Source organism: Megalopta genalis, chromosome 16 (genome assembly GCF_051020955.1).
Source record: "Megalopta genalis isolate 19385.01 chromosome 16, iyMegGena1_principal, whole genome shotgun sequence".
NCBI lineage: Eukaryota > Metazoa > Arthropoda > Insecta > Hymenoptera > Halictidae > Megalopta > Megalopta genalis.
In genome coordinates this window covers 4,707,040-4,721,994 of record NC_135028.1, presented here as the reverse complement: position 1 = coordinate 4,721,994, position 14,955 = coordinate 4,707,040, and the positions used below count along the sequence as shown (strand labels likewise).

Below are 14,955 nucleotides of genomic sequence, written 5' to 3'. Positions count from 1 at the left end.
GGTTTGGCATTATTGTAAAAATAAAATGCATTTATATTATATTTTTTTATATTTTAAGTAATTTTAAACTTAAATCACTAGACCTCTATGAAAAATTAACAAAAATCAACAGTCTTCGCAGGCGCCTCTGCGACGTAGGTTATCTTTCTCGGGTTAAAGTATGATGTACAGTCGGTGTGGAAAGTATTCGTACAGTGACCAATTCAAAGTAAAGCTATGCATATCCGTGCCAGTAATTAATTTTATGGGGAAACTATAATTAATAAATATTCTTAGATGTTTGCAAAATATATTTCTTTTTACAGAATTTTACTTCTCTTCAGCATTAGACAAATGTCAACAAAAACAGACATATGCTTAGAAACAGACACGTAAAAAGTATTCGTACAGTTATAAAACAAATGACAAAACTAATACAATAAATTAAATATTTAATGGTTTAATAATTTGTGGGATTGCTTTCTGTTCCTAAAATAGCGTCGAGCCTTTTTGGCACGGAATGTACTCTGCTAGTATAAAGGAGCTTTTAAACTTTCTATAAATGTAATATTACGAGTCCGAATTTTTGTCTCCTGATAATTTAATTCTACAGATGTTCGGTCGGATTAATGTTTGCTCATTGTGGCGACGTCTTCAAGTATTTTGGTATGTTACATAAAATCCATTGGCTAGAATTAAATAGAAAATGCTTTGGATCGTTGTCATGGGTGAATATAAAATTGTCATTGAGTCCCATTTTATTTACCTTCGTTTCCATGTGAAATGATTTTTGGTCCCAAATATTTCGAATTTGCTTTCATCTGTGAAAATTACCGTTCTCCAATATTGCATTGAAGTGTTAACATACTGTTTCGCAATCTCTAGTCGTTTCTTGCGATTCGCTTCATTTAGAAAATATATTTTCCGTGCAACTCTACCGTGATGTTCACTACTTCGCAAGTAATCACGTACAGTACTAGCAGAGACGTACACATTATTATTGTTTTCAAGCTCTGTAGCAATTTGTTCGGCACTTATACGTGTATTTTGTTTAACTTTACAGATAATAAATTGTCGATCATACTCGTTCATCCTTCGCGGTCGTCCATATCGTCTTTTAGTTTGAAATGTGTTTTATTTTCCAAATCTATCAATAATACTTTGAATAGTATAACTTGATCTACGCAGTATGCGAGAAATTTCGCTAAGCGATTTGTATTGATTGCGCAACTAGACAATAATATTACGCACTTCTTCCGTTGATTCGGAATCTTTACGACCTATGCTGTGACCAGTACAAATGATCGATTTTAATCAACAAGTGCTCTGTGCAAACTGACTAGCTTTATTAATACTCATTATATTCGGAAGATCATGTTATATTTATATCTCTATTAAATTCACAAAAAATAGGAAATGTACGAATACTTTCTGTACGCCTGTTTCTGCTCGTATGTCTGTTTTTGTTGATATTTTTGTAATGCTGAAGGGAAAGAACATCTTGTTTACAAAAAATTTATTATGTCTACAAAGCATCTAGGAATATTTACTAATAATTGTTTTCTCATAAAATGTATTACCAATATGGATACAGATAGTTTTACTTTTAATTGGTCACTGTACGAATACTTTTCACACCGACTGTAGAATTTTCGTCGTCAATGAAATCTGATCAATGAATAATGGGTTCATGGGGTCAATGGATAAACATTGTAGAACCGAAATGGGGATGATTCCGTGGAATAATTAGCGAGAGATTTTGAATGGAATATTTTGTCTGTGCTCTCATTTCCGATAAAATTTCATTCGAAATTTAATTATCCAAGAACAATGTTCTACGTACCAATCCTGTAGACTGATATTTCATTGATAACAGTACAGCCTATAGTTCGGATGAAAGGCATTAAGTTCCTAACGAATTACGCGATCCCCACATTCATTCAGTACAGTGGATCTCGATTTATCAGGATTCCATTTATACGATTGAATTTTTTCAGATACTACTGCACCAAGTTTTAATTAATTTCTAATATCTGATCGAGTCAATCTGTGACGAATATCTGCATCTCCATTACGGAATCTATTACCGATCAATTGTGATTTTTAATCACGTCGTTAAAACGTTACCAATACGATACTATAAAAACGAGTCGCAGTCGAAATCATAAAACCTGCGGCGTTGGTTTATCTCGAGGTCCCCGTTGGTTCCAGCGCTAGGAAGATTCGTGCTCGTCGCGACGCTCTTTTTTTCCGATGGTCGTCGCCGACGCCTCACTATATTCCGTGTCGCGTCGCCTCTCGACGAAGTTAATCGATGCTCGCCCTTAACGAGAGACGTAAATCTATCGCGTAAATTCTATAAATTGTAGAGTGGAGCTGGCGCAGCTGTTCGCCCGGTTACTTTATGACGTGCACGAGATTAAAATCAATTTATGGCGCCAATTCCTCCCGACGTCTAATTCGAGACGCGCCGGATTCCAATCGATACCTCTGCGACGATTGATTTTCCCCGACGTTTCCGCGGCCAGTTTCTGATTGCGCGATTAGCGCCCTGGGAATTATGCATTAGCTGTGATTCTAAACAATTATCGAACTCTGGAAAACTTCAGCACTCAGAATATTAACACATTGCGAACGGGGCTCTGCGCGTTCAACACGCCCTCAAAGACCGCACATTTTCGAACGCTCCAAAAACCTGCTTGGCAAGTAACAGGAAGCGGATACTCACATTTCTAATTTGCATTTAGTATTCTTAAATAATACTATATATACATAGTTTACATATCTGTTTATTATATAAGATTTTTTACATTTTAACTATTATTTATTATACAAATTTGAATATTGATTTAGAGTGGCTATAATGACTGATCATTTCTACATGCTTGGAATGATTCATTTGTTTCGCTAAAATTACTTAGGAATGCGAGAGGCTTCGTTACCATGGTTACGTAACAGAAATATTTGCGGCTGGTTGCTTGTTGCCGATTAAATAAAAAAAACATGAAAACGAGATATCTCGTGACCCGTCCGCAACGTTCAATTTGCTAAAAACGAGATATCTCGTGAGCCGTCCGCAATGTGTTAATAAGACATTCCGTGGTTCCTGTGATTTATTCAAATACAGCCATTTACGGAAAACGCGTCAGGAATTTTATAAAAATGCGGATGAAGAAGAAGGCGTCGAAGAGCGAACGTCGTTGACTAAAAATGATTTTAGCTACGAAACAAATTCATGAAATACAAAATTTGGAACACTAATGATGTTCATTTGCATTTCCAGTAACCTTTCTATCACAACTTAATAAATGCTTCCTTAAGCACTTAAAGGTCGTCCTCGTGTATGTCACGAGCACACTAAATTAACAAAGAAATAGTGTTGAACGGTGTAAAATGTATTAAATGCAAAACTATGTTTCATTTTGTGTGCGTGCTCGAGAGCTTCCACCACGAAGAAATCAAGAAAGGAATCATTCTTTTATTAAGTGAACAATTAAGCAATTAAGTGAACATAAAACTAAAAATTGATATAAAACTTTGGAACAGTGAATATAGATGAATAAATGTATGTATTAGGAGTTAAATAACAAAATTGCTCCGACGGAGCAAAAATGAAAATTGAATATTTATTTCTTATTCAAAAATAGTATAGTTAGGGTAAGTCGGGAACAGTTCGACCACCTTCTGAAAACATTCATAACTCTTTTGTTTTTTAAAATTTTATTGTTTCAATCAAATCAGTGTAATGATTTAGTAAAGCGGAATGTATTTTTTCATTTTTAACAAAACGCAATAATATCGCAAATGAACGATATCATCCACGCGTGAGACCGATCTTAAATAATAATAAAAGATATAACTTACCATAAATATAATAAATGTGAAAAATGATAAATAACAAAATGTTTCTGGATCATTTATCATAATACCAGCAACTCCAACGACAACATTTAATCCAATCTTCAGTTTTTGTGGTTTGAAAGTAGTCATCAGATGTGTTTTTTTGACAATCGCAGACAATCAGATACATACATATATGCAATACACATGCAATAAAAAAAATAGTATTTTATGCATATAACCTGTAATAATAAAGAATAATAATAAGTAATTTCTAAATAATATAAAGCAAACCTTCAATTAAACCTTATATATTAAATTACTACATAATGAAATCCAGACTTGGGTCAGCATGGACCCTGAGTCCGCCGCACGCGGTCATAAACGGTCCGCCATGCGAGGGTTTAAACGTGAAAAGAAGAATCGCGGACGTCATTCCGTGACTCTTATTAGAGGATCTGTCGATTTTAAATATTTACAATACCATTTGTTGACGCGTTTTTAAGATACAGCGGACCACAAAAATGTTCGTACACCTTTTAAAACGCAATAACTATTTTAAAACTAGTTGGTTAACCCAAAGTTGAGCTACAGGCGTTGAAGGATTTTAAAAACTGCAGATTTCTTGCAGTTCTTGGTCAAAATCGTAATAAAACTGTGATTTTTGCGATCTTTAATTTGTTGTGACTCACGACAACGTGAACCGATTTCGATAAAATTTTCAACACATTTTTTAAATTTTCGTTATTGGCTTAAATAAAATAGTTAAAACGAGAGATTTCTATTTTTTTGTCATTCCATGTAATAGCAAAATTTCAGAAGAAAATCATTTCAATCATCGCCTAGATGACTAGTCCCGCTATCATCAAAAAATTCAAGTCATTTAGTTCAGTCTTAAAAAATTTTTATTGCGTTTTAAAAGGTGTACGAACACTTTTGTGGGCCACTGTACTTATACTATTCGATTTCTTCTGGACTTGTCTTATCATTAAACATGCAAAAATAAGTCGAAAAAGAAGAAGAGCATTTTTTCATTTCAGACTCCGTTCTCGAGAAAACTGAGTTGAAAGATGCGTCAAATTCGCATGGCTTGTAATATGACGAGAAGTAGAATTGGTATATCATGACCAGACACGAAGGTTGATTCCTATTCAACAGTACTACATTTTCAACCTAATTTTTCTGAAAAACGGAGCCTTAAATAAACAAATGTTATTCCTTTTTCTTGACTTATTTTTTCATATAGAATCACTCTCTTGCCGGTTGTACCCCGATTTTCCGAACACCCTGCATATTCTTTAAATAAAATACGAATGTCAGAAATACACAATAGAATGTCCAGTTTGATAAACCACGATATCGTTGGAGACATCAGTTCACCTTCAATCGTCATACGTCACATCTAGAAAATTTGAATCTCCACGAAGATCCGCAATGTAGTTATTATTAACACCGTAACTCACGAAGAAAACGATAAAAGCCCTCTCAGCGAAGGAATGGTATAAGGGGTTCATAGGTTTAATAATTCAGAGTGACGGAGCTACCGAAATTTTGACCATTTCCCGCCATCCACCTCTCCCTCCGGAACTCGCATAAATATCCTCGGTTTATTAAACAACCGCGACCGATCCACCTCCTTTTCTCTATTCGTGTTCTGTAGTTTCCAACTTTTCATCGGTTCACTTCGTCCCGGCTACACAACGTTGCCCCCCTTTCAAGCTTTAACTTTGTCGTAGGCCCGACTACCATCTTTCTCCGCGAGTTCATTGCATATTAATGACCGCCGGAACTATTTATCCGTTCTCCCTCGTTCGCAACGCGAGTTTAAGGACTTCCTGCAGGCGGATGCATTTTCTATGAGAGGAGAAACTAGGTTTCGGGGTACATTTCTTCTCCAGCTAATTAGCATGTGTAAGCAGCTGCGAATTAGCTTACAATTGTTCGCATCTCATTCGAAAAATCGTTTGCTTCCCGATCTTTGTCGAACCGGTAAACTGCACAGGGCAAAATCTCACGCGCGTGAAGGTACACAACGCGACAAAATTATAAGACACTCCGCTTTTCTTGTGAATTATCACTCAACATGTAAACAGAAGTGGACAACTTGGGAAGTGTCGATACGATTTCTCAAGTTTCACGGCTCGTTTTTATAGTTGTACTACAAAATATAACGACAGTAGTCGTTATAGTAATAAAAACGAGTCGCAAGGCTCCAATAATCCTATCTTCTCTTCCCAAATTGTCCATTTCTGTGCACAATCTGAGCGGCAATTAGGTAGAATTTACCGTACCTAGAATTGTGCAGTGTTCCGAAACAGGAAATGCTTGAACTTTCGTCCGAGGAGCGTATATAGGCGAAAATGTAACGGAAAATATAGGTGATTCCGGTATGGCGAGGGGAATATTTAATATTGGAAGCACGTAAGGTATCAGAAAACGGATAACTGGGTCGAGTGAGGACAGAGATGTAAAAAGAGGAGGCAAGCGGCCGGACGGTGGAAAATAAGAAACTCTGCAGGTGGGCGGTCCTCGTCAAAGTAACGCTTTAATATGGATGTGTGATTTCCCAGGTGGGCTGTTTCATCCGTCGGACGACAAGCAGAAAGTGGCCTTTCGTTATGCCGTGGAAAAGATCAACGCCAACCGGGACATCCTGCCCAAGTCTCGTCTCAGCGCCCAGATTGAGCAGATAGAACCGCAGGACAGTTTTCACGCTTCCAAGCGCGGTGAGTGCTCCATTCACGCTCGTTCATTCCGCAATTAAACTCGTTCGTTCCGCCTGGTACCCGCACCGACGCGGCTCTGCTCGACTCGGCTCTGCTCGACTCGGCTCTGCTCGACTCGGCGCGCGTACCTTTGGATAGGTTGCCATGCGAATGCGAATGTTTGCACCGGCGAGAAGCGTTTTCAATTTTCCCGCGCGTAAACAACGGACTCCTGTAGTCGCCTGATCATTGCGGCTCCGTTCTACTTGTTGGAAGCGTTTCACCCGGAGTTTCGCTGGCACGCTGGGGTCATAGATATTCCGGGATAGTTATGACTCGGAACAAGAATTGCTGTAATCACGCCTAAACGGCAAACGAGAGATGGAAACAAAGAACTGGCTGTTCTGAGAATGATTGATTTATTATTCTTTTAACCCGATCTCGACAGTAGAAGTCGTTGTGGTTTCTCCTTACGATTTCGTATCGGTAGAATTAGGTTCGCAGTAGACGGTAGCAATTAGCATTAGAGTTAATACTCTTTTCTTCAAATTTATCACTCTTCGTCTTACGATATGATATTATATTAATTTTCTTTCACATCTACAAAATTTCTTGTACACTCGAACGTTGACATATTTTCAAATGGAACAAATTTTTGAAAATTGTCATTGAAATCTTGACATCTGATAAAATTTTCATATAGGGTCAATATAGGGTTAAGTTACCGCATATGACGATCTCATTTAATATGAAATCCTAGCTTATTTCACCTGAATAATTCGCTTGTTTTTGAAGATAGGAGAAAATGCATTAAACCAAACTTACTTGGTATCGGGGGGCTCATAAATTGGTATTACCAATTTTTCTATAGGTGGAGGCGTCGAGGAGATATGAAGGTCAATTCTGTTTTTTTAAATGGAACAGTAAGTTTTTTTACTTACATTCTGATAGAGTGTTTCGAGACGAATACAATGAACTATTATGAAGGTCATTCAAGGTCACCCAAAGTCAACTGCAAGAGAAAATAAATTGTCTCAGAGTACTTTTCGAATACTTGTGTATCACGTGTGTGTATTACGTGACACGGGTCACAAAAGATAAACAAACATTCAATCACATTGTACGCTTATCTGTATCCTCAAACATTATTGGTAATTTTAAATTATCTGTTTTAGAAAATAATTTGAAGAAAAATTCAGAGATTTATACATTTCAGCGAAGGATTAGAAATGTCGTAAATATTTCTGGACTTTTCGTACTAAATGTCATATGGTCATAGTGTTGTGGTCGTTGCATTGGACTTGATCTTAGCTTTTACATTATGACAATAAAAATTGCACATAAGTAAGTTATTTTTTGATTATATTTATAAACAAATTTGTGTGATTATTTGCCATTTTACTGTATTTTAGCTTTGCTTTTCTGTGTCACTTTGGGTGACCTTGAATGACCTTCATAATAATTCATTGTATTCGCCTCGAAACACTCTATCAGAATGTAAGTAAAAAGGCTTACTGTTCCACTTAAAAAAATAGAATTGACCTTCATATCTCCTCGACGCCTCCACCTACAGAAAAATTGGTAAAATACCACATATATATATATGAGCCCCCCGATACCAAGTAAGTTTGGTCTAATGCATTTTCTCGTATCTCCAAAAACCAGCAAGTTATTCAGGTGACCTGTTTAAAATGCCCCACCCTATATAAGATAAAATAATTAATCGGTTCCCGTTGTAGTCCCTGAAAATTGCTTTCAAATTACGAGCACAAAGGTCGGTTTATGTAAGAACAATAATAGAGTTATTATAACTGCAGTTAAAGTTTAATTATGTTACGCAATAATTTCGCGTAACAATGAGTTATTTCTCTTAATGCAATGCTCCCGGCAGTCTGACGACCTATCTTGATTCGAAATAACGAAGATCCGCTTCATTGTTACAAGCTTCCGCGCATCATCATTCAAAACAGAGATTATCGCGAAGTTTCGTGAAGTTTTTCGTGGAGATTTTTCATACCGAAATTACAACGTTCGCGCAAAGTAATGTACAGATTCGAAATAGAAGTTATGCCAAATACAGCGAAACAAATGTAAAAACATGGAAACAACAATTAACTTGCCACGTGGGATGTATTAGGTCAATGATGTTATTCCTTTTTCTTGACTTATTTTTTCATATAGAATTACTATGATTATATATGATGATGATGTATTTAATCAACTATTGTTCTCCAACGTTTTTGCGCGCTTCCAGTGCATTCGAATTAACTGTGAACGTGCACGTGAAAAGTTTTGCGAACTGTAACAACCGTCCAGTTTCACGGAACGTTCTTTCTTTCTTTCTTCTGATGCTGTGTTAACTGATTTTTATAAATTGTTTGATAATTGCGTTCGGCATTTTGTTACTATTATTGCGAATTCCATTAACTCCGCTCATCGCGCATTGCAGCAGTTTATGTATTAGGTTCACCGGTATGTTCTGTCCGTTTGAGAAATGAAAGGAAATAATAGATTTTGTATAAATTTAGTAATATTTATATTGCACAATATAATTTCCGTCGATACTTGTGACCTCTTGCCAGCGTGACGGCAATTTGTGAGCAACATTTGTCCAAAATATATGTCTCAAATGAACATGTGCATACCTATCGAAATTTGCAATAACATTATCGGACAGAACTATCCGGTAGACCTAATGTTTACAGAATGCGATTCAATTACCAAAATCAACCAGTAGATACCCTTCTCACATGTCGCGGCCCGTTTCACGCAATTAGCCAGGTCTTCAACTTTGTTCTCCCTAGTTCGAAACTCGGTTCGCACGCTCGAAATTATTTACAATAGGCGTGCAGCGGCAGCTGCGTTTTCTTCGAGATATCGTAAAGGTAATTCAACTTCCATAGAATTCTCTCTTCGCTGGTTCGGATTCCCCGAGTATTCCCGAGCCTAGTGCGTTTCAAACTATTTTCAAACTTGCCCCATTGTTCGTACACGGAAAATAGAGTTGCACCTTCGCACTGCAGATTTCCCGTGTCAGTTTACGCTCTGTATCTTGCTTCCGTCAATGTTGCGTGCTGCCTACAAATAAACTTTTGTAACGCTGTTACCCCGCCGCCCGTTGTTCTCATCAGTCGCTACATTGTGCCGGGCGCAACGACGTTTTCGAACGTCTCTGTTATTTTTCGATATACATACGTACGAAGAAACTTCGTTTCCGAACGTTGCGCGACACCGCAGAGCTCTAGTGACGATTTTTTCACGAACGAAGAGAAACAATCGTGTTTTTTAAATCGAGTGTTATACTTTTGTTAAACGAAACAAACGAGCTGATATTTAGACCGTTTCTATTCAGAACGACGCACAATTAAACCAGGGATGATAAAAGTTCTGGAACTGATTAATAAGTACTGTAGTATTTATAATAATAGTTGTGGAACTATTTTTCGACAAAATTCTTGCCTTTAAGTTCCAGCGGGGAATATATAAAAGGATGTTCTTGGAAGTAAAAATTTGCAGTCAAAGAGAGTAACGGCGCCAGTTACTGTGCGGTAACCAATTTCTATGCCTTTGGTTTATTCCGGGCAAAATTAACTCTATATTTCTCTGATATGATTATATTCATGTCAAAAATACTGATTAACTTTCGTTTTTTCGTAAAACTGTCGAATAGAACATCTCGTATAGGAGAAAGTTGTTCAGTACGATGAGTTTAACAACATATTTCAAGGTAATTAGAATCGATGTTGAAGCCTCTATTCCGAATAATTACAAATAATGGAGATTTATCTCCATCTCAAAAACTGTTCTTGATTCCGTCTTCATTCAAATTGCTAGTTGAAATCTAGAATTCGCTAAGAAATGTACGGAATCGTGCACGAAAAAGTCGATCATAACATCAATCCGACAGTTGCAAGCTGTATTCCCCAAACGTAAAGTCATCGTCTGTCACACTTACCAGCAAATATATCTGCCCATAATTATGAAAGTGGTCTAAGTCAAAATTTAGAAAAAAATGAATTTATCACTTATTTCACACGACATGATTTTAAAGTAAATTTATCCAATGTAATTTTTACGATATCGTCAAAAATGAACCTTTAGATAGTAGTTGTAATTACAACGTTATACGGAATTCATTTAGTGTTAATTATGAAAGTGGTCTAAGTCAACAATTTAAAGAAATTATATAAACATAACTTGAAAATACCGCGTGGAGGATATCTTAGCTTCTCAAAAACACGTAATAGCCTACAGTGATGCTTGTTCAGGCCAAAATCGCAACATTAAAGTAGCATTGACATGGCTGAAAATTGCCCAGCCATCGAATAATAATATTGAAACGATAGACCACAAATTTTTGGTATCGGGTCATTCCTTTCTACCGAATGACCGTGATTTTGGTTTGATAGAGATGAAAATAAGAAAAGCAAATTACTTATACAATCCTGTGAACATTACTATGAATTGATCGAAAATTGTAGAAAAAGAAATACATTTTCGATCAACGAATGTCGCAGCCGGATTTTATTTCAACGAAATCACTTGAAAAATCAATAACAAGGAGAGTAAAAAATACCGCGTGCGAATCTGTCTGTTGGCTAAAAATTCAATGGATGAGATTCTTGAAAAATGAACCTTATAAAATGTTTTATAAGACTTCTTTAGATGATTCTGAATTCCAAGTTTTGGATCTTTCACTTAAAAGAGGAAGACCAAAAATATACGAAAATATTCAATTACTTCGAGTATACAACACCACTAGACCAGTAACGGAAGAAAAACATAAAGATCTTATGTGTTTACTACCATACATCCCTCCAGTGTTTCAGGAACATTTTAAAAATCTTAAAAACTCGAAATTATGATAAAACTGGATTACTTTTTAAAAATGATTAATAAATGTTTATGAATTATTTCGTTAAAGTTGTTGTTTCAAATGGACCGTTTATTTTGAAAGTGGTATAAGTTCTTTTTTTTAAAGAAATTCAAAATGCCGAATCTGAGCTTGTATCGTCTAAATACCCCACGCAACGCCACCTACAATTTCTTCCGATGACATTGGACTTACACCACTTTCAAAATAAACGGCTCAAATAAAAATCACAATTTTGTATTACTTTAAGTCAATTATAGGACATTCAGTTAATTTTGAAAATGGTCTAAGTCAATTCAAGCTTTAAAAACAACATTTTCCTATGAAATTCACACAAAATTTCATATCTATAATAAATTTCCATTAATCAAGACTAATAAAATTATAAATTAAAATGTCGCATAATGTAAAAATATTTTTTAATTCATTCAAATGCGATTCATTAAATGTCTCGAAACAAGAAATATATGACTTAGACCACTTTCATAATTATGGGCACATATATCTGCGCCGCGACTGACGAAAAATTAAAAATACCCCGTTAATTTATAGCACCCGAACCGGCGATATTGCTGATTGCCAGCACAAATATTCCTCGTGGATTCCCTTTCATAATAAAGCCGAGAAAAGATTGCGAGGATAGGGGCGAGGTAGGGCGGCATTAATTAAAAGCAAACGTCGTTCGTTCTTTGGACGGTATTAATTACGAGCAAGTCGGTCGGCTCGATTTGAAGCCGGTATGAAACGAAAGTAATTACACGATTAAACGGATTAGGAGTAATTGTTACCGAACTGACGGGACGACGCGGGACACGACGCGACGTGGCGTTGGAATACGACGCTCCGGGCGATTAATAATCGCTCGGTTACGGGAGCGCCGCGAAACGCGATAATTATTTTCACGCGACATAATCAGCGGCGAGCTAATTGTCGACTCGAGGCACCGATTTATTAAACTCGGTTATACGCTGTAAACGTTGCTTGTCGCGGCGAGGACCGGTAGCATCGGCGACCCGTTAAGCTCCCCGCGAGTATCCACGGATTGGCCGCTTCCCCGTTCGATGGATCGAGATTTGGCAGTGTTCCATGGATACACCAGCCATGCCACGCCATACCGGCCCCGTTGACAAATCTGTGTTTGCAGCCGATCATTTCGCCCGGCCGTAAAAACGAGACGGCCGCACCTAATGCTGCGGCCCAGTAAACTGTTTCGATTTATGGCGGGTCTTTCTTCAACTTTATCTCGTTCGCGAACGCTATATCGCAATAACGTCACCCGGAGACCGACGATGTAGGGACGTCCCTCCAAGAAAGATGAACTTTGCTACCCGGATGCACGCGCGGCCCAGATATTCGGGTGTCGCCTGAATCATTCGGAAAACGTCTCCGTAAATCACACCAGATGAAGGAACCATCCCTCATTTCGAGCTTTGGTAAACGAATATTGATTAGGCGGCATACAGTGCCGCCTCTGCATTATCCGGCACTCGAGCTTCGGTACGTTGATTAACCGACGCTTTCTGAGGAAACTGTGCATTGTTACGTGTGCAAAATAGTACTACGTGAAAAAAACATTAGGAGACGTAACTGTTGTCACTAGGATGAATATGAAAATGTTAATTATTCTAGAGACGTGTCAATTATGTGTATGCGCGCGTAGACTATTGGGCTGCGATTATAGTGGATGCGTATTCGTACGAACTGGCGTTCCGACGAATAAGTTAAAACTGTTCATCGGACGATCGCGACAAATGATGATTACAGTGATGCGTTTTCATAGGAACTAGCGTTCTGACGAATTCCACACGCTATATCACATACGAGGCGATTTCCTCGATCAGACGTTCGTCTTCTGTAACATTCAGTACGGACGACTTTTATGTCAATATCCATCAGTTTTACTTCTTGGAGAATCCGGTTTGAAAAATTTCATTTTTTAAGTGATTCGTTAAGTGATAACATGGAGCAAGTGGATAAACTATTTCCATTATGGCCAATATATGGGGAATTTTACACATTATTTGAAGAACTTAAGAAGCAATCGGATAAGTTTCATGAGTACTTAATTTTATTAATCATTAAATGTAACTTAAGAAGCAATCAGATAAGTTTCATGAGTACTTAATTTTATTAATCATTAAATGTAATTAAAAGTGGAATTTTAAGGCCATTTTCGAATTTTCGGCCACGTATTCTACTGGAATAAAAAACTCGCGATCACATTAAAGTAAAAAATGTTTTCATTTTCACGATATTCGAATTAATATCAATAATTATCAATAATTAACTTAATACTGGTAACTTAAACTTATATAAAATCTGCAGAATTAGTACTCTCGCATTTCCTCATCGTAAAATACCTGTTATAATTTCATTCCTACTATTAATTTTCTCTCTGCTGGTACATTCCGAAGGAAACGAATCAAACTTAACATAAAATTACAATCAGCATTATCTTTATTATTCTCCTGTGACTGTCCTTGGTGTTTCTCTACTTTTCTCATTCTTCTAACTTCTCCTTTTCGATTTGAATTATATTTTCTAAAATTGCTGATTTTTTATTTTTCTTTCGTTTGCGAGCATTCTCGACAGGCAATGGCGAATCCCATGTCGCACTCATTGTTTCTGACATGTAGCCTCCGTTTAATTCCTCTTCCGTTTGTTCAACACTTACTTCCTTCCTCTTGTTGAGTACTTCCGTTCGTGTTTGGTAATTCATGCACCTCCTCAACATTTCTTTCGGATGTAGATAGTACTTACGGAATACTGCTATGCAGCTTCCTTGATACAAAGTGACAAAAATTATCTTACTACTTAAATTCAGACTTCCGACAATTATTAAACTGTGTATTGTACAATGTGAATAATAATAATGCTTTAAATATCTACATTATCGTAAATATTATTACTATTGGTGTCCATTTCTCGACCAATCTTCTCCCATTTTATTTGAGTTAAATATGGGTTATGGTATTCTTTAGTTTTTAAGTCCCATAAATACCGTCGTTCACAAATTAATTTTATTAATTCATCTGCGTCCATAATTATATTCATTTTTACGTACGCGTTAATGCGTGGGATCAAACTCGGTTGAAAAGCAAATTCGTCCTGACGAATTTGTCGCATCGCATGTGCGCTATATATATGCGACATCAAAATCAATACTAAAACAATGAAATTATATTATTACTACACTGCAATTTACTTATGCATTAACATCCAGACACATTTCACGAAACAGAAATCGGCAATTGTTTATCACACGATGGATTAAACGTTCTGACGAATTCGTGGGTCTTCTGTTTTTAGGATACGCACCGCATAAGAATCTGCATGAGTGATTGTTCTGATATGTGCCCATAAAAAATTATGAAAGTGGTCTAAGTCATATATTTCTTGTTTCAAGATATTTAATGAATCGCATTTGAATGAATTAAAAAATATTTTTACATTATGCGACATTTTAATTTATAATTTTATTAGTCTTGATTAATGGAAATTTATTATAGATATGAAATTTTGTGTGAATTTCATAGGAAAATGTTTTTAAAGCTTGAA

General features: G+C 36.6%; 1 protein-coding gene across 5 annotated transcripts in view; it reads left to right on the top strand.

The window, feature by feature from the left end:
• Positions 1–14,955, top strand: part of KaiR1D (Kainate-type ionotropic glutamate receptor subunit 1D) — an 819,478-nt gene that overhangs the window by 263,506 nt on the left and 541,017 nt on the right. For all 5 annotated transcript variants that reach the window (XM_076526910.1, XM_076526909.1, XM_076526907.1 and 2 more), the window contains exon 3: positions 6,390–6,545. In XM_076526910.1, coding sequence (XP_076383025.1) covers positions 6,390–6,545 — 156 coding nt within the window. The remainder of the gene's footprint in view (positions 1–6,389; positions 6,546–14,955) is intronic.